This window comes from Glarea lozoyensis (genome assembly GCF_000409485.1).
Source record: "Glarea lozoyensis ATCC 20868 chromosome Unknown GLAREA2, whole genome shotgun sequence".
NCBI classification, from domain to species: Eukaryota; Fungi; Ascomycota; class Leotiomycetes; order Helotiales; family Helotiaceae; genus Glarea; species Glarea lozoyensis.
Window position 1 is genome coordinate 820,094 of NW_007360994.1, and position 22,342 is coordinate 842,435.

At 46.7% G+C, this 22,342-nt stretch overlaps 9 protein-coding genes across 9 annotated transcripts; 4 read left to right on the forward strand and 5 right to left on the reverse strand.

Annotated features, from left to right (window-relative positions):
- Nucleotides 1–1,820: 1,820 nt before the first annotated feature.
- Nucleotides 1,821–4,150, reverse strand: GLAREA_03601 (MFS general substrate transporter; the record flags this gene model as incomplete). Its single annotated transcript, XM_008083854.1, has 3 exons — nucleotides 1,821–3,009; nucleotides 3,060–3,388; nucleotides 3,446–4,150. The coding sequence occupies 3 exons, from the start codon at nucleotides 4,148–4,150 to the stop codon at nucleotides 1,821–1,823; spliced, it is 2,223 nt and encodes a 740-aa protein (XP_008082045.1).
- Nucleotides 4,151–5,187: 1,037 nt separating this feature from the next.
- Nucleotides 5,188–6,395, reverse strand: GLAREA_03602 (Thioesterase/thiol ester dehydrase-isomerase; the record flags this gene model as incomplete). The annotated part of the gene is made up of 3 exons (XM_008083855.1): nucleotides 5,188–5,969; nucleotides 6,018–6,153; nucleotides 6,207–6,395. The coding sequence occupies 3 exons, from the start codon at nucleotides 6,393–6,395 to the stop codon at nucleotides 5,188–5,190; spliced, it is 1,107 nt and encodes a 368-aa protein (XP_008082046.1).
- Nucleotides 6,396–6,816: 421 nt separating this feature from the next.
- On the forward strand, nucleotides 6,817–7,596 carry GLAREA_03603 (uncharacterized protein; the record flags this gene model as incomplete). The annotated part of the gene is made up of 1 exon (XM_008083856.1): nucleotides 6,817–7,596. One exon carries the CDS (start codon nucleotides 6,817–6,819, stop codon nucleotides 7,594–7,596), a length of 780 nt encoding a protein of 259 aa, XP_008082047.1.
- Nucleotides 7,597–8,143: 547 nt separating this feature from the next.
- On the reverse strand, nucleotides 8,144–9,265 carry GLAREA_03604 (Head of nucleotide exchange factor GrpE; the record flags this gene model as incomplete). Its single annotated transcript, XM_008083857.1, has 2 exons — nucleotides 8,144–8,593; nucleotides 8,654–9,265. 2 exons carry the CDS (start codon nucleotides 9,263–9,265, stop codon nucleotides 8,144–8,146), a joined length of 1,062 nt encoding a protein of 353 aa, XP_008082048.1.
- Nucleotides 9,266–10,040: 775 nt separating this feature from the next.
- Nucleotides 10,041–10,791, forward strand: GLAREA_03605 (uncharacterized protein; the record flags this gene model as incomplete). The annotated part of the gene is made up of 3 exons (XM_008083858.1): nucleotides 10,041–10,083; nucleotides 10,130–10,395; nucleotides 10,447–10,791. 3 exons carry the CDS (start codon nucleotides 10,041–10,043, stop codon nucleotides 10,789–10,791), a joined length of 654 nt encoding a protein of 217 aa, XP_008082049.1.
- A 934-nt stretch (nucleotides 10,792–11,725) lies between these two features.
- Nucleotides 11,726–12,169, forward strand: GLAREA_03606 (uncharacterized protein; the record flags this gene model as incomplete). Its single annotated transcript, XM_008083859.1, has 1 exon — nucleotides 11,726–12,169. One exon carries the CDS (start codon nucleotides 11,726–11,728, stop codon nucleotides 12,167–12,169), a length of 444 nt encoding a protein of 147 aa, XP_008082050.1.
- Nucleotides 12,170–13,066: 897 nt separating this feature from the next.
- GLAREA_03607 (uncharacterized protein) lies at nucleotides 13,067–13,703 on the forward strand (the record flags this gene model as incomplete). Its single annotated transcript, XM_008083860.1, has 3 exons — nucleotides 13,067–13,254; nucleotides 13,333–13,435; nucleotides 13,482–13,703. The coding sequence occupies 3 exons, from the start codon at nucleotides 13,067–13,069 to the stop codon at nucleotides 13,701–13,703; spliced, it is 513 nt and encodes a 170-aa protein (XP_008082051.1).
- An 824-nt stretch (nucleotides 13,704–14,527) lies between these two features.
- On the reverse strand, nucleotides 14,528–17,049 carry GLAREA_03608 (Metalloproteases (zincins), catalytic; the record flags this gene model as incomplete). Its single annotated transcript, XM_008083861.1, has 3 exons — nucleotides 14,528–15,102; nucleotides 15,151–16,926; nucleotides 16,986–17,049. 3 exons carry the CDS (start codon nucleotides 17,047–17,049, stop codon nucleotides 14,528–14,530), a joined length of 2,415 nt encoding a protein of 804 aa, XP_008082052.1.
- A 1,964-nt stretch (nucleotides 17,050–19,013) lies between these two features.
- On the reverse strand, nucleotides 19,014–21,353 carry GLAREA_03609 (Acetyl-CoA synthetase-like protein; the record flags this gene model as incomplete). Its single annotated transcript, XM_008083862.1, has 7 exons — nucleotides 19,014–19,073; nucleotides 19,128–19,532; nucleotides 19,588–19,848; nucleotides 19,897–21,059; nucleotides 21,108–21,134; nucleotides 21,208–21,231; nucleotides 21,284–21,353. The coding sequence occupies 7 exons, from the start codon at nucleotides 21,351–21,353 to the stop codon at nucleotides 19,014–19,016; spliced, it is 2,010 nt and encodes a 669-aa protein (XP_008082053.1).
- Nucleotides 21,354–22,342: the final 989 nt, after the last annotated feature.

The following is a 22,342-nucleotide window of genomic DNA, read 5'->3' on the forward strand; positions in this document are numbered from 1 at the left end:
AAGTTCTGTAAAGACTTTAGTTAAGAAGTCGAATGGGACAAATCAAAAGACTTACCCGTCAGCAGAGCATAGTCCACCATTTAATTGACCAGCCCTGACGCACCCGACTGAGCACGTAGAGTAACACGAGATGAGATCTCGCTTAGCTTTCTCTTCTGAAGACTCACGTGCAGTGAGACCAGTCAAACAATTACATGTCCCATCAGCAGCACAAATTCCTCCTTGATAGAATCCGTCCCGGACACACCCAACAGAGCATGTAGAGTAGCACTCAATGAGTTGTGGCGCTGGCTCTGGTGCAAATTCTCTTTTCGTGGCTTGAATTCCCTTCACACATGTGCATTCTCCCACGTCGGAGCAAAGACCTCCTTGAAGAAAGCCTTGCTTGACACAATCAACTCCGCATGTTGACCAGCAGCTGACTGACGGAGACTGTGGTGCGGCAGAAACGCTAGCGACGAGAGCAAAGATGGCAGCAATGTATGTGAACTGCATTTTGGAGTCTTGCGATGAAAAATGGAGTGAGATGGTATTCTGTATGTCGTTCTATAAAGCAGGTTTCAAATCGACTTCTTGATAAACCCAGAGAAGTCGAAGGCAGCCCTGTACTTATACGTTTGTTTCGACAACAACTTCGACTCCCTCCACATTTAAATGATGATCTCCTATCCTTCCCGTGGTTGTTGATCAAATGTGGGTTATCGTTTTCACTTCTCGTTAAGAATTAACGCTCCGAAAGAAGCCCAAGTCGTGCAAAGTACCAGTTGATATTAAAATCTCTGCAACTGCAGAATTTAACCAATATCAGTAAAGCATATTGTAGATCTAAGTAAAATCATGAAGACACCAATCCAATCATATGTGACCCTTGGCCTCTATTTTGATCAAAATTCAAGGCTCAAGGGCATGTTATGAACGACCGATGCAAGTGATACTGCTCTAGCTATTGGATTTCGATGCCAAAGTAACGAGACCCCTCGCAAGCTACCAGTGGAACTGTCAGTCACGGATCTCCGTTTCCTACATAAGCCAAAGACAGGGAATTGAGGGCAGATTGACGTAACCCGAAAGTCTGATTGATCTCACGTCTCTTCGTACCTGCATGATGTATGAGGCTTTGATATTCTTTTTCTTTTATCCACAATCATGATCCAGGTCAATACATGGAAAACAGCGATCTAGGTTATTTGGGCCTGAAATTGGGTTGCTCGGTTACTGTAACTAAATGCGAATCAAGTTGAGAAAAGGGCGTTCCATTCACTTGTTAGATTGTTCTGAGAGATGGCACATCATCTCAACAGACATGTCAGCCCGTGTTTGTGTTCTTGACACTTTTGGGTACGATTGCTGCTCTCCTAATCTTAGTACAGAAATTGAGACGCCCTTGACAGTCGTCATATGAATTCTGGGAAGATCTTGGTTGCTGAGGTCTCTTTTGCAGATTACTAGATAACTTCTTGGATCGTCAGCTTGTTGGCAAGCCTCCATATCTATGGCCCACTACTTGCAGTAAATGGGTCCTCTTTCAGCCAATTCCTGTGTTTCGTAAGGAGATAGTAGACTTTGAAGACATGAGCTTACAACTCCATAACTTTGTATACCCCGACTATACTTCCCCGCACGTCTCATCTAGGAGGCCAGTATCATGTTTTGTCCCAGACTTGTGGAGAGAAGGTCTACGAAAAATAAATTTGCATGTCGCTAAAGCAACTATCGGGGTGAAGGATCTCCCCTGAAGTCATTCTATTCTGTCAAACTCGTTGTATATGTGCTACCTTCAAGGTATAAAATATTCGATATTATTTGCTCTCATCTCTCAACTATATTACACTTTGCTTGCTAGCAATGCTTTCTCTATGTGCTTTCAAAATTTGCTTCTCGATCTCGCTTCGCTGAAACTTGTCTCTGTTGTTCTCTTCATCCTCGCTTTTCGTTTTGTCTTTAACGTTTCTGAATTCCAGAAATAAGCACGCCACCATGGCTAAGCCAGCCATCGGAATTGCTGCGGTAAAAACCTTTCGAAGCGCCGAATCATAAATGCGCACCAGTTCTGGTATTTGCTCAGTCGGCGCGACATCGCGGAAGTGAGCTGCCCCTGCTGACAGTACTCGTTCTATATCCACACCAGGAAGATTCGCATCAAACAACGAGTTTTGTAAAATGGTGTTGCCGACTGATACAAAAATAGCACCACCAAGCGATTGAAAGGCAACAACCGCTGCTGTACCGATTGCTACCTCTTCTAGAGGGAGCACAATTTGGATTGCCGTAAATCCTTGTTGGATCGCCATTCCAATCCCGGCTGATGCTAAAATCTCAAATCCTATCCATTTCGCGGATGATGTTTCCTCGTTGATTGTGCTTAATAGTCCACATCCAACAGTACCAATTGCACAACCTAAGACTGCTGGAATAGTAAAATAACCATTCTTTGAAACAAAAATTCCCGCTAAAAGGGAGAAGACAGCATTCGCGGCAACATATGGTATCATATTGACTCCAGAATGTATCGCACTGTCGTTCTTGACAGCTTGGAACCAGATTGGTAAATAATAAGTGTGGATCAGAATCGCCGAATAAATAAAGAACGCAGCTGCGCAACTAGCCGCCACGGATCTTTGCTTCAAAATACGTGGAGGCATCAATGCTCCATCCGCTTTCCACCATTGCCAACCTATAAATGTTATAAATGTCATCCCCGATCCGGCAAGCAGACCGATAACCCTGGCACTTGACCATGGCACTCTATCTTCTGTAAGTTGAAGTGCCGTGAAGAGCATAACACAGGCCCCTAGAAGTATGACATTTCCAGCTAGATCTAGCTCCATGACACGATAGAAAAATGATTTATCCAGCAAAGCATGTCGAGCGGTTGGATGGAAGAAGAAGATCATAGCTAGGGCTGTGGCGCCACCAACCGGGAGGTTGAAGTAGAAACACCATCTCCAAGTTACTAAGTCGGTAAAGACACCGCCGAGTAGTGGCCCAACTGTTGCTCCTACGCCAAACCTATAATGCATGTCAGTGTCAATATTGAAGAAAAGAGGGGGAATTTCTACATTAAACCAACCAAGGCAGTCAAAACTGGTCTTTGTTTCAGAGGTACAGCGTGACTAACGACGACGAAACTCCCCGTCAAGATACCAGCACTTCCTAGCCCCGCGATGGCCCGACCAACTATTAGAACTACTGAGCTGGTCGAGACGGCAGATATCAGATTCCCCAGCTCAAATATAAACAGCGCGAGTAAATATGACCACTTGATTCCAAAAAGCATATATATCCTACCGTAGAGTGGTTGAAATGCTGATGCGGTCAAAAGATATGAAGACCCATACCATCCGACGTCCGCTGTTGAGTCAAACTCATTAGTGATGAGAGGGATTGCCTGAGGTAATACTTATTAGCTACAGAATATTCCTATTCGGACACAGCTTTTACATACGGTGGTAATGATTGTCCGATCAAGTGAGATCAGAAACACACTCAGTGCAATCCCAAAAATCAAATAAATTAACCCAAATGTACCAGGGTATTCGGGCTCAATTTCTGCGCCGCCACGCTGCCTTGTCGCATTTGCCGAATCATTGCCTTCGAGCCCAACTGCCTCCGGAATCTCAGCAGCGAGTAGATTAGTGTTACCCTTATGTTCTTCGGCTCCTCCTGTCACAATTGTTCTAGTACCTAGTCTTGACTCAGAACTTGTGCCAGCGCTCTCTCCCCAGTCACTCTTTGCTGTCCAGCTGTTCCGCGGATTTATAGGTACGGAGGAAGCTCTGGGTGAATGTATGGGTTCCCAAGCTTTTGTATTTCGTGTCAATTGGAAGCCTGGCTTTTCCGCCCTCTGGCTCTCGAAGTTTGTGGCCAAGGGTATGAATGCTCTCGGCCCACGATTGGAACGTAAGTCTGAGCCATGCGATTTTGATGATTTTTGCGTTTGGTTCGATTTGACAGAGCCTAGAGATGAATGAGATGCCAAGTGTCGAAGAGGTGGATTGGCAGCTTCAATTGTATCTCGAATTAAGTTTTGAACCACATTATTGTGAGCGATAGGGGTTTCTCTGGCTGGCAGTTGTGTGGGGATTGGCTTCTGTTCTGCGTCTGGCCGATTGCGTTCGACTGAGTGAGATGTACCCCGTGAATAATCCATGGTAGCTATGAGCTATGTAGAGTATTATGAGTGCATTCGAAACAGAATCTCTACTGTCAAGACACAAATAAGTCACAATAAAATGACCTCGCAATACATACCACGTACAGCACCGCGAGCTTATTGGCAGTGAGTCCTTGTCACAGTCCCTCAATTCGAAAACAATCCTGGAGAAAATGAGCAAGGGCTGGCTTAGTAATTACCGTTCTTCATTAACGTTCTTCCGTCGCAAGATACAAGCCATCGAATCGTATGTTCATAAATTAGACCCATAACGACGTCAAGAGGCTAGTCCACTCAGTTGAAGAACAAACCGTAGGGTGACTTCAGATGTGGGCTGCATAACCGGCTGGATTGGCAGCATTTCCTTTTTGGGATGAAGTTCTCTGCTTTCCGCCTAGCATTTCCAGATGTGGTAGAAGGCAAGGATATGCAAGGCATCATCATGCAATCTCCACCACTTGGCGCCGATGATTCAGGAATCAGGAAAAGAAGCGGAAGTCAGTGACTAGTCGTGCTGGTGTCGAGCGGAGGGATGAATTGAGCACAAAAGTCTGTTGCAGCTAAGCATGGAAGCCACTTCAGCCCCGGCCATAGTAGTCAATCGAGCTTGGGCTTGGACACTAATAATGGTGGGTCAGCACCTGCAACCAAGAGATCTACGATCTTCGTAAGCGGATGCGGAAACCAGTACCCAGGAATGACCCCTGCCGATGATCTTTCTTCCATGACTGCAAAAGGCTCTTGCCAAGTCATCCAGTTGACAACCCCGCGACGATGAAAAGCTGTGCAAACTCGACCTTCGACCCTACATCTGATCAACAATTGACAAATCGTCAAAAGTTGTCACCGCAAACCCTAGGATATATGCGTGCATTTGATGTTACTTCATTCAAATTTTGCGGTTTTCTCGTTGTTTATCATTCATCATTATAATATCATCTCTCGTTACAGTGAGTTCATCTTTACTACGCAATCCAGCAGTTCTCTGAATCTGGACTCTCTCATGCCCACCGTGGGGCAGATTACCACATTCATCATAAGACTCCTTTGCATGCAGGTAAATGTGCCAATTCCGCAAGCGTGGAAACGACCCCTACTATTCCCGACCCGTCACTGTGTCGACCGAGTGCATCATTCTCCGCTGTAAACTCTTGTTCTAACTCAGTTTGAGCCTTTCCCCCGAGTGCAATTGCAGCTTTCATGCCCCGTAGGCGTTTCTTCTCTATCCATGCCAAAGAAAATCCTTCCTCTTCGCCAGAGCCGATATCGATCCCTGAATCGGAAGAGCCGGTCGAGGTTGGCAACTGAAACTCTTCAACATTATTATCGCCCGATGCACTTTCAGCAGGTAGAAGACCAGACTCCCGAAGCATTATCATAGGAGATACTGTTCGCCGTCCTGATTTGAACACACATTTGCTGAGAGCTGTAGCAACAACTGCTTTGTTTCCGTCTAAGATCTTGAGCCAAGAGGTGTCATCCCCTTCGGTTTCACGTTGCTTTGCCTCATTTTGCTCCGGATACAGTGTGTACTTGCGCGGTAGAACGACATCTTTCCGTACAAAGTGCGTGACTATGTATATCCATTTCTCATCCCATGACAGAACCCTTGACCACATTTCATATGTCTCGTATGGCTTCAATTCTCTCTTGAACGAACAGCTCACAGCACCTAGTGCCAGACCGAACAGCGGATACTTTGATCCAGTGATAGCGGTGGTTCCCCCTCGAAAGTGTGAAATACCCTTGGCGAAGAGCGTACATACAAGATGGGTTCGTGCGATGTCGATATCGGAAAAGTATGATGAATTTGACTCTGATTTGAATTAGATATTTAGCATTGATCATAGAGAAACAGACTCACTGTGGCCGTTAAAGTCAATTTCCATTATTGGAGCATGCGATGTTGTAATGAGCGGGAGGAAGAGCTGTTCAGGTCCGACGGGGGTCTCTGGTCTCTGAGTTTTACAGATAAAGCGAAAGGCGTTGACAATCCGCAACTAATTGAAGTCTTAGCAGAATGAAGGGCAAGAGGTAAAGCAAAGGCACTTACATGCCATATCAAAGGTAAGCTTTTCAAGTTTGTCACGATGAGAATAACGACCAGCACCCTCGAAATTGTGAAAAAAGACCATAATAGACGCAACAGTTGTAATGCAGCGCCTACTTCAATCATTCGATATTGGGAGCCGACTGAAACTTCTGGGATCTTGTAAGGGACTGTGACGTTATAGTTCAACATCGTTGACAATTTACTGTGAGCAGAAAAAGCGCAAGTTAGGATAATTATCAAGCTCATGAACAAGACAGGAGACAAAGTCAGCAAACTAGAGCCAAAGTCTTTGACAACAGTCACTCGTGCTAGACACATGTCGGGGAGCGATTTACCGTACGAATCAGCGGGTTTCACAGCTGTTGTCAATCACAACGGAACGGAAGTCCTTTCTTTCTAGGAAGGGGAGAACAGTGCTGAAAGTGTGTCGATCATCTGTAGAAGCCTAGCAGGGATTGAGCTAACTGACATCGAATAGATCTGATCGTTCTCCACTTTGAAAAGGCATGTTTGTGGACAGACTTCTCGCTCTTTTGCCCTCGAAAGATTATCCATCTCCACGGCCAAAAGTACGTCCCAAGAAACTGAGAAACGTCTGAATTTGGATTCAATGAGCTCATGCTACTTTAATCGCGAAAGACTATTCTTCAACAGGTCTCAGATAATCGGAACTAAGACTATCGGATGTTTACTCGAGCATACTGCTCCGCTAAACCAGCAACTCTACGAGGTATACCAGCGACAAGTTCAATGGCAAGCATATCACCAAGCCCAAGCTGAAGCTTCCTATAATCCCCAAACGCCACCACAGGTACCTCGTCACCACCAATACGCTGACTGGCAGCAACAAAACGGCATTCTGGATTCTCCAACTCCTGCATCCAAAGTACATAACCATAATCCCACGCCACCGTATGCAGAGGCTTCATACCACGTCCTCGACGCCGGATCCACGCCCAAGATTCATCGAGAAATATCCTACCCCTCTGCAGACCCAAAACTACTAACCAGAGAACCCTACACAACCACAACGCATCCAGCGAACTCCCTCTCCACAGCCAACTCCCTAGTCACCGCACCTAGCACTCCCCCGCCGACCCACCTCCCCTCCCTCTTCTCCCACCCCGACGACCAAGCACCGACACCCTCCAGCGTCTCCACCGTCCGGCCCAAGAAACACAACATCAAGCAATACGCGCGCCACATCAACGAGTCGCTGACACGCGAGAAAATCGCTATCGCGCGCGCGGAGAAAACGGATGAGCGGTTGAATGGTGATTTGGGCGATATTCTGGAGGAGGTGGAGATGTTGCGGGGACTGAAGGATCGGTTGTGTGGGATGTTGGGGGAGATTGGGGAGGGGTTGAGGGAAGGACGGATTGAGCGGTGATGATTTGGAGGATGGATTGATGTGTGGTGAGATAAGGGGTTGGCGATTTATTTGAGTGGATTTTTGTTTGTGATTTAGGTGTGGTATTGTCAGAATGTTGGATTCGATTTTCTTACGACTGGGAGGTCTGCTTTCGGTCTTGTTTGGCGCTTTTTGATACGGCTTGGCTGGTTGAGGTTATGCTTCTGGAGTTGTTGGATGGTCGGATACACTTGACGAATTATGACCTAACTATGATTGTTGTTAGCTGTAAGATAGGATAATTTGACTTGATGATAGCACAATATCTGGAGTTTTGTGTTGTGAAAAATACGGCGAAAAGCCTGAGATTTCGAGCTCTGTCTTTTATTCAGATTCCAAAAACCCCTATATTAAATCGTATAGTAGTGTCATCATGCTTATCATGCCCAATTGCTATACAGTGTATACAGATCCCTCTTCGCCGCCAATGAGAGGAGCAGTGCTAAGTCCGAACATCCAACGCCTCCTTTTCCCACCATAATCGTACAATATACAGGGGACATCCGTCCTTCGTGTTAAGTATTATCTAACTGTTCTTTACAACGCCAACCTTGGCCGCTCGCAATATCCGTCCGTTAAGTTTGAATCCCTTTGATTGTGTGTGGAAGACGGTGTTGTCCTCCTTTCCTGCCATTGGTGTCATAAATGTTGCCTCATGCTCGTTTGGATTGAACTTTTCGCCCTCGACGCTGGGATCGAATCGCTCCAGACCGTGCTTCTTCAGTGTTGACATCAAGATATTTTCAGTCATCTTCAGGCCGTCATATAACGACACCAAGTCCTGGAGGTGCTCTGATTTCTCCTCCGCTTTGAGCTTCTCTTCTGGAACCATTGTCAAAGCTCGGTCGAGGTTATCCACGCTGTCGACGAGATCTTTGGCAAACTTCTGGATGGCGAAGTCTTTCGCGCTTTGCATATCACGTTTCGTTCTTTCTTGAAGGTTGCGGAAATCTGCTACCGACCGGAGAAGTTTATCCTGAGAATGAAATGTCAGCCTCGCTTTACATTATGAAGGGAGAGAATAGTGGCGACCAACCTTTAAGTCAATAACCTCCTTGTTCTTTGCCTCCAACTCTTTCTTGACCGGGTCCTCAGCCTCTGTGGGTTTTGTTTCTGTCTTCCCAGCTTCTCCCTCCGCCTGCTTTGCCTCTGGTTCTGTTGCGTACCATCTCGATGCGACAGGCCTGGAGAAAGCCGCGAGATTCTGGCTGGCAGCTTGGAATTGAGGTCGCGCAAGTGATGCTTTAGGCGTTGACCTTATAGATGAGCTCAATGCTCGAGATTGACGGAGGAGTGTTCTTTGAATCATGATTGTTCTTGTTTGATATGCGCGTGTGATGAGTTCGGAGTCTCTTCTAGAATAAAATTTCGGACTGACGAGGTTGAGACCACATTTGGCCCGTGCACGCAATACCTGGACGGCTGTTCTTTTGATAGCGGGACGTCCTTCCCCTATTTCAACCTCACCTCTTGAAAACCCGTGGACCTCATTAAGATCGAGAATTATGTATTGATACGATTCGGCCAAATCGAAAAGTATCTCGTTAGAAACTTGGATGGTATGATTTCTCGTTTCGCGAGGCCTATACGGCGATGCCCAAATCATCTGCGTACCAGCATGGATTATCGAGAAAGGTGCAATCAACATGGAGACTCCTTTGGCAGGATAATGACCGGTAATTGTTGCCAAATTTACAAATTCAGATTCCCGAAAAGTCTTTCAAGGCAGGTACAGCTGAAGGTAGGCTTAAATTGCTTTCTCAACTCAGAAGTTACGTCATGTTTGTGCAGAGTGATTGGCAACGTGACAACTCGAGGATTGACAAACTTTCAACTGACTCTTGTAAGCGTACATCTTTGAAGAACCAGGTCGAGGTGTCGATTTACTTAAAACACGATAAGAAGGGACCGTAAGATATTTGAGGGTTCAGAAGCAGTGAGCAAGACGCTAAATTATAAAAGGCAAACAGCTAATTTGACATAGAAAGGAAAGCTTTCACTTAGCAAGTAAAATTTGCTTGATATTCACTCCTCCTTGCCCAAAGTATCAGGCATAATCTGGAGGAGGATAGAGCTTATACTGGCCAGCACCAGTTCAAAAATCCTTCTATGTCTTTTGAAAGTGAATTCGCCTTTGATTGAATACTCCGCCACATTAACTAAAAACTACTAGCAGTCGCAAAACTTGTTCAGATCGAATCAAATCACGGATAAATCGTGGGTGTCGCCAAAATATTCGTGAGTCGGCTGTCATATGATTCATCCACAGATTTCAATGTCTTCGATTCCACAATAAGCAAGACCTCGACTGGAGAGCTCCCTTTTGTTCCACTTGTCACGAAAGGCTTACTGCTCTTTTCCGCACTCACGCACAACCCCGTGGAGATATGATATCTCACAATACTGTATCAAATGCCAGTACCATGACCTCGGGAGCTCCGCCAAAGATGGAGAAAGTTGTCGAAGGTAGTGTCCGTCTCATGTTTATTGTGCCATGTGCTTACGCTATTAGAACCCAACTCTCCTACACCCTTCCCACCTTTCAATCAACCAACCTCCGCTTTGTCGCCTCCATTGCAGCCGGATTTTACTGGGAATTTGGTCAAGGAAAACCGGACAAGGACAATATATATCCAAACCAAAGATCTCGACCCTGCTGGAGAAGTGACAGCTTTGAGAAAATCGATCACCATCACTCAAGATCCCAATCAGTGCGGAGACAATGATGCTTCTGATAGTCCATTTCTTACACCCATTACGCCAAGCGAATCCGGAAGAGTAAGTACTATGGGCCCTATGAATACCGATCAAGCAGATACTTACGTGTAGCTTCTCCAGTTTGCGACGGCACACTACAAATCTCTATCCTCGGCCGAACTATCTGCACAAGCTATGGGGGCCGATGAATTTGTCAAGGTAGCAGAGCGTTTGAAAACGGAAGAACCACCGATGACACTGGAACAAGTCCGCCAGCGCAGAGCAAGTATCAAAGAAGATCGCAAAAAATCGATCGAGTTTATACGAAGCCGAACCAATTCTCGTGCTGCTGCCATGGGTCATCCAAATATCGATGGGGAAGTGTTTCGAAGTAGGGCAAATTCTCGAGCTACAGTGTCGGGTAGACCACCTTTGGGAGAGAGAAATGATTCCTACCGCAGTGATAGAAACGACTAGATATTGCGTTTTCTCAGTTATGTGTTTTGGGCGTGTCTTTGGAAGGCGTCAAATGGAGGTCTCAATTGGAAGAGTATTTCATATGTTGTCAAATTTTGGTGCTGCAAACTGAATAAAATGACCAAACAATACAAGCAAATTTGCAGTTAGCCATGGTTGCCAGGAAAGGTACGTTTTCGGCCGGTAGGTCTTTAAAGATCCTATTCATAGTCCACAGCAATTCGCAAAATTTTGTCAATCTGTTGATTCATGTTATATCAGTAAATAAACCTGTGGTAGCGTTTAAGCTGCTTAGCTGACTGATTCACGCCGCTATATGCAGTGGAGCTAGGTAATTCGCAAAGGAATTGTCGCTACAAAGTTATATGAAACTCCGACCATTTTGAAGATTGCGTCTAATCTACACAAATTTGATATTTGGTTTTGAATTAACTGATCCATGGTGTTTCTCACGTGCTATTAAGCCATCCCTGCCTGCAACTGAGGTTACACAGAGTCGCAGACGCCGAAAATTTGTACTCGTCGGCGGTGAGCATCTATCCCTTTCTCCATCCCCACCAGATCTCAAATGACGTGTCTCCATATGCCACTACGCTTGTTCTTTCTATCATTAGATATTTGAACACATTCCCTTAATAAATTTCAAATATATATCTGTACGATGCAGACCAATTTCTCAGTCAAACCCGGCTCAACAGCCCATGAGCTACCCATCCTGCCTGCAGAAATACAACATTTGATCTGGACTTTCATGTGCTCAACGAAGCGTTTCGTCAATTTGCGCTACATTCCTTTTAACGATTGGCAAGCAAAAGATATACCTCAGGAAATGCGACATCATTACAGATGCATTCAATCCGACTGCCCGGTACCTGTTGTCCTGCAAATATGCAAAGCATCTCGGCATGAAGGTCTGAAACACTACAAACTCCACATGGGAGACTTGTCAAAGTACGACTCCATGTATATGAATCTTCGATTTGATATCATCATTGCTCGGGGCTCCAAAGAAATGCGATTCAATCTCTACACAGCTCTCGCAGATTCACAGTTTGAAAACATCGCCATCGTTTATCCAGGCCACATGTTTTCCGGAAAGCAAAATATCGACAAGATGTTCAACTCATTGAAGCGAATCGTTGTACTAGGAGAGGCGGATTCGAAAATCACTAGGATTCCTGGCGTCGATCTCGAAGGTCTGTTGGCAAACAAGTCTGTAGTCTCGACGGAGCAACTGACTTATGACAAAGTTCGTTGGCTGGTTTCAACGTATAAGAAGTTTGAGCTTCTGAGACAGGCGATGGATATAGACGGAGATATTGTATCGTATGAGAGAGGTACGCGAGTACTTCATCTTGAGTTCAAACAGAAAACTTGATATGGAGTCTGATCGGGTTCATTGAATCGAGGTGGAGCTTCAACTTGCTTCCAGTCCGAAAAGCAAAGTCCGGAATCAAGTGGTGGGTGAATGAACAAAGCTTTCGCATAACTTGCATGAACTCAGCCAGGATGAGAGTCGGTCAGCTTGAGTTAAAAGAATCTGTCGTTGAAATATCAAATGTCATGAGACACCTTGTTTGAAATCTGAAGAGTGCATAGTTCTGAGTTTCTGTATTTAAGCATTAACATTGAAGTAAGGTTTTGATACATAAAACATAAGACAACACCCAATTCAAAGATTGTGAGGGGTGTGAAGGCAAATATCGACAGGTACTTATCATTGAAAAGCAAGGGTTTTTGATAGAGCAAAAATTACATTACAGCACCACAAGCATATCGAAATGGCTATATCACAAGTAGATAAAGAATCAATAGGTGACTGTTTCAAAGGAGGCTAAGCAAGAATGAAAATTGTATGGTCCGAACTTATGAGGATATTCTCGGGAGGAAGGCTCTTTTCGCACTTATCACGTGACCGACCTCGTCACCCTTATTTCCAACGACAGGTTGTGCGACCTATCAACCAACAACATAGAAACTTTGATCAACGCCCAAATCAATCACACAACTCATGAATTTGAGCTCAGCACTTCGGAAATCAGAATCAGCACGTCGAAAGAGGGTGATTACTTGACACCTAAAAGCCTCAAGTCAACGACTCAACGACTCAGTGACCTCTGACTCTCACAACACACGGCCTCATCTCCACAGCACCCTCACTTAGTCCAACAACTAAATCACACTTAAAATCAACCTCACAATCTCAACTCTCACTCATCCATCCCCCCTCTACCCCCTCTCGTCCCCCCTCTTCCCCTCCCAAGTTCCCACAAAAATGTCCGCCTCAAATTCCACCCCAACATACAGCCTCTCCTCGCACTCCAACCGCTCCTTCCGCACCCTGAAACCGCCGCCGCCCCTCACGAAAGGACAGCAAGACAGACAGGCGAGAAATAAAGACCCGTTTGCGAGTGATGATGAGTCGGATGATTCGGAGGGGGGGTGGGGGGGACGGTGGGATGCGTGAGTTGAATTTTCTTCTTTTTTGGGGGTTTATGTGGTTTGGGGGTGAGGAGAGGATGAGGGCTAATGTTGAGTTAGGTATGGAAACGACACCTACGCAAACACACAACTCCGTCGAGACGCGGCTATTAAGTTAGATAATCCGGAGTTGGTGATGATGTTGGCACAATCTAGAAACGATGTAACTAGTCCCTCTCCCTCCTCTCTCAATCTGACATGCCCCCCAGTCCATCCCAGCAACACGCAACTACCTCACACGCATAATGTGCGGGTTCCTCACCGCTGCCGACATCGAAGCAGAAGAAGTGGCTGAGAAGGAAGCGGCTGAGGCGAAGAATCGGGGGGAAGGGGGGAGTGGGAGTGGGAGTAAGGGGTTGGGGACAGCGAGTGGTAGTGGTGGGGGTGGGAGTGGGAAGAAGAAGAGGGTTAGTAGGGGGGTGGATGAGTAGGGTGGAGAGGATGAAATTCATGATTAATGAGGCTTGTGAGATTTTAGGAACCTTGGGATTCGATGAGTAATGAAAATTCATGTTCTGGTATTAACAAATGAGATCTGAATTTCACAAGCGCATATGAACAAGAACTTACCACACAGTTATAATAACCGTTCGTGATCCACACATCTACATAGTCTCGTACTAGAGCGGAAAGATGATGAACTGACGATTAATGAGACTTCGCATTGTGGTATCTACACATGAGATCCGAATTTTACAAATGCACATGAATACATAAATTGATATATGAGTGGCAAATGTTATTGTTGTTCACAGTTCCACAGGGAAGGACCGATACAAACGATACCACAATCTCAATAGTCTACACAATGAAGGCTGTTATAGGTGTGGCAGACGTCCAGTATTTACGCTTCCACATGGTTAAAGAGTTGGGAAGGGATATAGTGAAAGATTAATAAGATTGATGTTTACCGAGGTTTGCGATACGGTGTTTATCCTAGAGCAGAATTTCACAAGTTTACATGAGACATAATCTGAGATAGGTGTGGTAAATGTTCATTATTCACACATCCACACGAGCCTCTGTACAGGACTCCCGTTCCATCTATCCCACCCCTATCCTATCTACGTCCCTTTCTTCCCTTAGGACTTAATTCCTCCTCCTATGCCTTTTATGCACTCCACCATCCCCTCAATACACTATCCAACACCCCTCATTCATTCTCAAAATGCCCAAACCAAAACACCAACCCGAATACAATATATATCTATGTACCTTACCCAAACGCCTGCCATCCCAAACAATTTTAATCCAATCACGCATACCGAACAGTAGGTTGTTGCCATGTAGGAGGCGGCGCAGGTTGCCATCTCCCATCGCTCCCCCAGTAGCCCTGCGCGGCATCGCCGCTTGGTATCCTACGTCCATTGCTGTTTTGATTCCAGCCCGACCCGCTGTTCCAGCCTGGTGGTGGAAGGGGTGCTTGTTTGCTTGGTCGTGTTCGCTTTCTTCGACAGCGGGATATGCAACATGATAGGATGGCGATGACGATGAGTCCACCGATGACTGATGCTAATGCTATGACCAGAGTTTTGTTATCGTCGATCCAACTGGTGATTTCTTTTCCTACACTCGACCCTCTACAGTCTCCATTCGAACACCTTCCTCCTCCCTGACAGGATGTTCCGTCGAGGAAATTCTGTTGCATCGAGTAGCAAGTATTACGTCCAAATTCGGGCGAAGCACATGATATCTGGCATCCTGAAGACGAGCATGCGTAGGTGTCGTTTCCTTGCGTATAAGAACCCATCAAGGTCTTGCATTGGAGATCACGAGAGGTGCACTGTCCAGAGGCACACTGTAAACCAGAAGAATTACCACATGATGTTCCTAGAATTCGTTAGTACAATATTCTTCACAACGGATTCTATAACTTACCATCAGGAGCGTTGACATCAATTGGGCAGGCAGCATTAGTTCCACTGCAAGTCTCCTGTGGATCACAGGTTCCTGTACTTGCTCGACAGACAGTACCTGACCCGGAGAATTGGCAGGTGGGTGTACAGCAATCTTCGTTACTAGGATCACAGACGGCGTTGTTGGCGGTGTTGAAGCGGCAGGTGGTTGGATCACAGCATGTATTGCCAGTACAACCACTCTCACCACCACAATCACAGTCTTCTCCAGCTTCGACAATCCCATTACCACACTGACTTCGGGTGATAGTGGTAATACCCTTATTAGACACCAGACAGTTTGTTTTGACACTATTTCGCAACATGGCGGAGCACACATTTCCAATCGAACATGGAGAGAACCTAGCGATATTAGACCCAGTGCTGGGGTTCATGATGAATTGTCCTCCGGCGGGACAGACTTGAGCATTCAAAGGACAGCACTGTTGCGAAGCCACCATTGAGGCATCAGCACAGGTCTCTGACGTGCAATCGTGTACGGCACCGAAAGTGTGACCAGTCTCGTGTGCAACGACTTGCCATTCGCTGCCCGTCCTGACGACCACATTTGCACCGCTCACGGTTTCGTTAGCGTTACTTGAGGAAGCAACTTGAGCAGTGTTAACACATGCTTGACCCAACCAAGCCAACCCGACAGCCGATCCGGTTGCGCAGGTACTAAGTAGTGTCCAGTAAGCATTTGTATCCGGTCGTTCGCCTCTCCAGGCAGAAAATAGATTCAAGCGATCTTGAATAGTGACAGAGTCACTGCATCCCACATTCCATGGAGCAGCGGCTTGTGCGGTAGCAGGGCACGCAGCATCACTAATGGTGAGATTTTGAAGTCCTAGCGTAATGTTGAAACTATCCTCATATTGAGTCGAAGCCATATTGATGACACTGATGATATTGTTTCGGACGCTTTCCGTAGAATTGAACCCAGCGGTATACGTGCAGTCGGTAGCAATACCGACCAAGGCGACCTTGCGAGTGGTTGGGCATCCTTGAGTTTGTCCAACAGTTGAGGCCAAGTTGACACCAGCAGAGTTTCCCCCCAACTGTCCATCGATTTGTCTGCCGAAGAGCGATCGAGTTGAAATAGATCCCCAGAATTTGTCCTCCCGCTTCAACATCGCTCGGTAGACAGGATGGTCAGGCTGTGTATTAAAGGTCAGACCATCGGCAGAGCATGAAGGCGCTTCGCCAACACTTCTTTTCAGCTCGCCATGTAACATGCCCCCGAGATCCTCAGCCAAACCCTCCGTAACATCAGAGTCCCTCCAAACGAGCATATACTCCTTGCCAGTATCTTCGGGAACAGGATCCAGTAAATGCTTTGTCTGCATGTAATTCGTCCTCGTCTGGATATGGTGATGATCTCCATCAAGTCTGAAAGCGCCCTCAAACATCGGTTCCGCTCCATCAGAATGAACCACGATCCTCGCCCATCCAACATTCGTCCACTCCGCGCCCACAGAATGCTGCACCATCGCCGCCCCTTTGAATATCCGATAATCCTCCCTCTCTAACGGTTCCGAATGCCTTAACGTCCCGTCCGCCGCCATATACGACACGGTCGCTCCATCGCCCAAGATATCGTGGTTCGGCGTCAAGACCAACTTGACATGCTGCTGCTTCTCATGCAGATCAAACGACAATGTGAACTGCGACGCCGCGTGCGCTCGATTCGACGGCGTATGTATCCTCGCATTTTCCAGCGACGAGAAGTATGATATGGGATTTCTTTGTTGTGAGTGTGCTGGACATTAATGTCAGCTCTGAAACACCAGGTGAGAGTCTCCAATCTTGAGAACATACCATTTACAGTAGAAACGAAGAATGCGCTGACGACTCCCGCCGCAATATTCCTCAAAAGTCTCATAGTCTGGTTGGTGTATGTATTAACAGGACTCTCCTTTCCCCGATTCCTCCTTTCAGCTCCCAGTGCGCCTTCTCAACACCCCAGCCTCCTTTCAGCGAAAGACGCTCGTCGTGCAGCTCAGCGATCGTAGATGCAAGCGAATGAATCGTCCTATATTATATGCAATGAGTAGTAATTATCTGCAGTCGGCCAGCGAGGGAGGAAATGAGTGTCGGTCGTCGTGAAGGAATTATGGGAGTTGGGATGAGGGTTCGTAAAAGGCTGTTGGTGATGTTCAAGCGCAGTGGTCGGAGTGATCCGCGCCGGACGGAGTGCGACGTTGATTATTCGGTCAGGGCTGAAAGCAGTCTTCTGAAACGGCAATGCTGCGAACGTCTGAAAGGCTTGGAGCTTGGGTCAGACGGTCTGGACGATACAAGTCGCAGCGAGATAAATATAAATATAAATGTCTGACTTTTGAGAGAGTCAAGATGGTGTTTGTAGGAGGGCGGCTAACGGGGTAAGAATTGACGGATGACGCTTGTTATTAATTGGACTTCGACTCGACTCGAGGACGGACTCGAAGGCACTCAGGAGGCTAGAGGTACGAAATACTTGACGTTCATTATTTGCTTTGCCACAAAGGCCATGGCAACCTACTTGATTCGGCCGAAAGTTCACTGCCAAAAACTCCAAATCCACACAAAGTACTTAACTCCGACTGACCGTCAGGCTGCCCAGCAACGAAGTGCGCGTTCTGGATCAACTGTCACTCGGCTTCGGGCGTCGGTACGAGTTCTTTGTCTGGCTGTCACGGCTGTCCAACAGCTTCATCGGCATCAGTTTCCCAAGCCTCTTTCACCTTCACGTAGTGGCTGAGCATGATCATGATCACGACACACCCATTCAATCCTCAAAGACAAATTCCCCGCATCATCCGAAGTCCGGCATTCAACATCTCGTGTTTCGTCCCAGCGCCCGTATCAAAGCTCCATGCCCTCAAGTTTCAAAATCTAGACACCGACCAATCGTAGACTTGCTGACAGGACTGAGAAACGGAGCGCACGAGCTGCAAACATGGGATTTTGTTTGAAGGGAAGGCGAGACGGAGAATAGAATGTTTCTTCTACAGCCACTTTTGTTTCTCTTCAAGCCGAGATCTTTATTCTTCTTCAATGAATATTTACACAACAACTTCATAGTATTTGCTTATGCTGCCAGAATCGGACATAACCACCAACAACCATCCCATCTCGGCCAAGATCACCAAACATCCGTCTTGGCACACCAACCAACCCTCCCCTCCTCCCGAACTCCCCGATCATCTTTCAACATCTCAAATGCCACGATTGCGTATTTCCTGAGGCTATGCATGCATGTGCACACTGTATTCTTGCTCTTGGCGGTGGAATCATGACCTACCAAATGGGATGAACTACCAGTGTTTGTGAGTGACTGCATTTGAGGTATTTAGTGCGGAGAGGAGTGGGTTGCGTGGTGGTTGTCTTGGCTGCTTGAGAGAGTTTGGAGGGGGATGGGCGGCGTAGGTGGCGTTGAGGGGTTGAAGTTGAGGATTTTTGAGAATTCGGTGGTGAGATGAAAGATGACATGAGATGAGAGACGAGGCTTTGGGGGGTGTAATCTACTTAGCATGTTAAGGTTACAGACGACCGCGGTTTGAGTTTATGGTTATTTACAGTACACCAAGGTTACAGTTATTGCTGACGTTAAACATGCTCATGAATTCCAGGATAATAATATCGATATTGTGAAATACGATTCACCTTCTTGGCTACATGACCTACCATCCAGACTTGCAGTAGCTCGATCCCCAAGACCTACAGATGACGAAGGGCAAGCCCGCCAAATAAACACAAGACAAAAACCCATACTAAGACTCCATTCCAGAATAATCGTCCCAAATAATGATCCCGTTTTTGCAACGGGCTAGGTCCAAGTAAACCGCTTAGAAATATTTACGCACATCACTTTCTCGACGCCTGAACGGTCTCGATGATTTTATCGACGACGCTAGGATCGGAGAGCTAGGTGTTGTTAGTAGTCTGCCTGGAACACGGATACGAGAGAATGGTGCTTACAGTGGATGTATCACCAAGTTGATCTTCTTCCTTTGCAAGAATCTTTCTGAGAATTCGTCTCATGATCTTACCACTTCTGGTCTTTGGCAGATCTGGCACGACGAAGATGGCTTTTGGTGCCGCGAATGGACCGATGCTCTTTCTTACTTGAAGAACGAGATCCTTCTTCAGTGCATCGTTGACTTCATTTCCATCCTTGATAGCGACGAAAGCGTTGACTGCTTGTCCGGTAAGCTCGTCGGTGATACCGACAACAGCAGCTTCAGCAACTGCCGGGTGCTCGATCAATGCAGCTTCGATTTCGGCGGTGGACAATCGATGTCCACTGACGTTGACAACATCGTCGACACGGCCTCGAATCCAGTAATAACCCTCGTGGTCACGACCAGCTCCATCTCCCGTGAACTGCGAGAACGTATGAGTTGAGGGTCCTATATTGAAGGTTCGAGAAATGACTTACGTAGTATCCCTTGTACACATTCAGATATGTGTCCATATATCTCTTGTGTGCGCCCCAGACTGTTCGAGCCATACTTGGCCATGGCTGCTTGAAAGCAAGCACACCTTCGACATCGTTACCGTGGATCTCCTCGCCGGAGACTGGGTCGATAATCGCTGGTTCGATGCCGAAGAATGGAAGGGAAGCACTTCCTGGTTTGGTTGGTGTGACACCTGCCAGTGGAGTGATGACATGAGAACCTGTCTCGGTTTGCCAGTATGTCTGCCGTATATTAGTATAATCACAACAAATCGACACCTGTTTCCTTACATCAACAACGTGTGCCTCTTCCTTTCCAACAATTTCGAAGTACCATTTCCACACCTCGGCAGCAATTGGTTCACCGACTGAACCGAGAACTCTGAGGTGCTTCATTTGGTGCTTAATGTGCTCATTTCCAGCTCGCTTCAGCAATCTCAATGCTGTTGGCGCAACGTAGAACTGAGTGACTCCATGTTTCTCGATAACATCCCAGTATCTCGAGAAGTTTGGATATGCCGGAGTACCTTCGAACACTACTGTCGCAACACCAAGAAGTAGAGGAGCGTAGACAACATATGTGTGACCAGTAATCCATCCAACATCACCACCACAGAAGAATTTGTCGGTATCATGAATATCGAATACGTATTTTCCTGTCGCAGCAGCTCCAAGCAAGTAACCCGCAGTTGAGTGCATAACCCCCTTTGGCTTTCCTGTTGAGCCAGATGTGTAGAGGAGGAACAGTGGGTCTTCAGAGTTCATCGGCTCAGGCGCAATGTACGCAGGCCATTTATCAACCTCATCATGCCACCACCAATCTCGACCCTCAGTCCATGGGACTTCCGCACCGGTTCGCTTGTAGACAAGACAGTGAGTGACATCTGGACATTGCTTCAGGGCATCGTCGACGATTTTTTTGGTGCCAATGAGTTTTCCACCTCGCTTACCCTCGTCAGTGGTAATGACAACCTTGGACTGGGCATCAATGACACGATCACGGAGAGAGTCTGCAGAAAATCCAGCAAAGACCACGGAATGAACGGCACCAATACGCGCGCATGCAAGGAATGCAATTACGGCTTCTGGAATCATGGGCAAGTAGATGGCTACGGTATCTCCCTTCTTGACACCCATCTGCTTGAGTACATATGCAGTTTTGCAGACCTGTCGGAGTAGCTCAGAATATGAAAGCGTTCTTCCATCGCTGGTCTCGTCAGCTTCGTAAATGATGGCTGTCTTGTCGGGATTCTTAATAGCATGTCGGTCTACACAATTGTATGAGGCATTGAGTTGACCTTCCAAAAACCAGGAATTGTCGCCATTTTCAAAGGAACCAGCATGAACCGTCTTGAAGTCGGTTTGCCAGCTCAGTAAATCGTGTGCCATGTTGCCCCAGAACTTTTCTGGTTCAGTAATGGACTCCTTGTACATCTTTTGGTATTCCTCCAAATCTGTAGATGTAAGTAATTGTTCATAATCGCAAGCTCACTTTTACATACCTTTGATGTGAGGTTTGCTGGGATGCTCTGAAAATTAAATAGGTTAACAATTGTTTCTTAGACATCAAATACCCGTAACCCCTCTAGTTTATTGACTTACTGGCAAACATCTTCTCAGGAGGGTCTAGAGGCACGTCAGCGCAAACTCGCAAGCTTCGAAGCATCTCCAGACTCACGGAATGTGTCCACCTGGTGAGCTTCTGCCACCACTGGGCCGCTGCTCGGCTTGACGTCTCCTTCAGACATGATTGCGGTCGAATTGCTTCCTCGAATACGTGGTAATAATGATGTTTTTAGAAGAAGTGGGGGATATAATCTGTAGCTCTGGCTCTGCGTCTGCGATCGAAATTGAAGTATGCGCCGACACTTATATCGCTCGATGTGACACCAGGTAGCTTCGACTCATATGTTTCGCTCGGTTATGAGAGGGTTCGCGGTGCTGTGAATGTCAATGTCGCAACTGTTGTGAGCAATTGGAGAGGAATGGGAGGATGAGGATGGTTTTGTGGTCTGTCTCAGAGCAGCTTCCCAGGACACCTTTCTCTCCGGGGCAAGGGACCATCATATGAGCTCGTCAACTGTCGACCGGAGCTCCAAAGCACCAGAGAAATTTACCCCGGCTATTCATCACAGCAGCTCTCGCAGCACCATTATTGGTTGGAGGGGTCGCAACTTGGGGATCGGCTTGAGGTCATCCTCCCGCCCGAGCAGGTCAGCCTCGAGCTTGGGGTGCTCGGCGTTGGTGGGGTTGGTGAAGCGAAGCCCGTTTGGGGAGAGGTTTGGGGTGCTCATGTTGCCCATGGCGTCTGCCAAATTTTCCCCAAGAACTGGTCTCCTCTTCTCTAGACGCCATCTACGTTTCCTGGTTTCTATGGCGAATGGTACGAGTTGTGCGAGATATAATTATTCTGTTCATACGAAGTATTCTGTTCAAAGTATTGCGAATCCCATCTCACAAATCGGCGACATTGCGGTCTCGTGCAGCCAGACAAATTAGGTTATGGTTATGGTCTGGTAGGTATGATCCATGTTGAACTATCTCCACACTATTTCTCCGTCCCCTCCCAGACCCAGAGTACGGGAACTAACACCACCTTCAGCAACAATCTCTCTCAATAAACAACGGCAATTATTCTGTTCTGCCTTGAGTGACAAATAGTCGAAGAGATGATTTACGCTTTCATCTCGACTTTACTTGATCCTCTCTTCTCTACTACGCTTGCAATCTGGCGCGT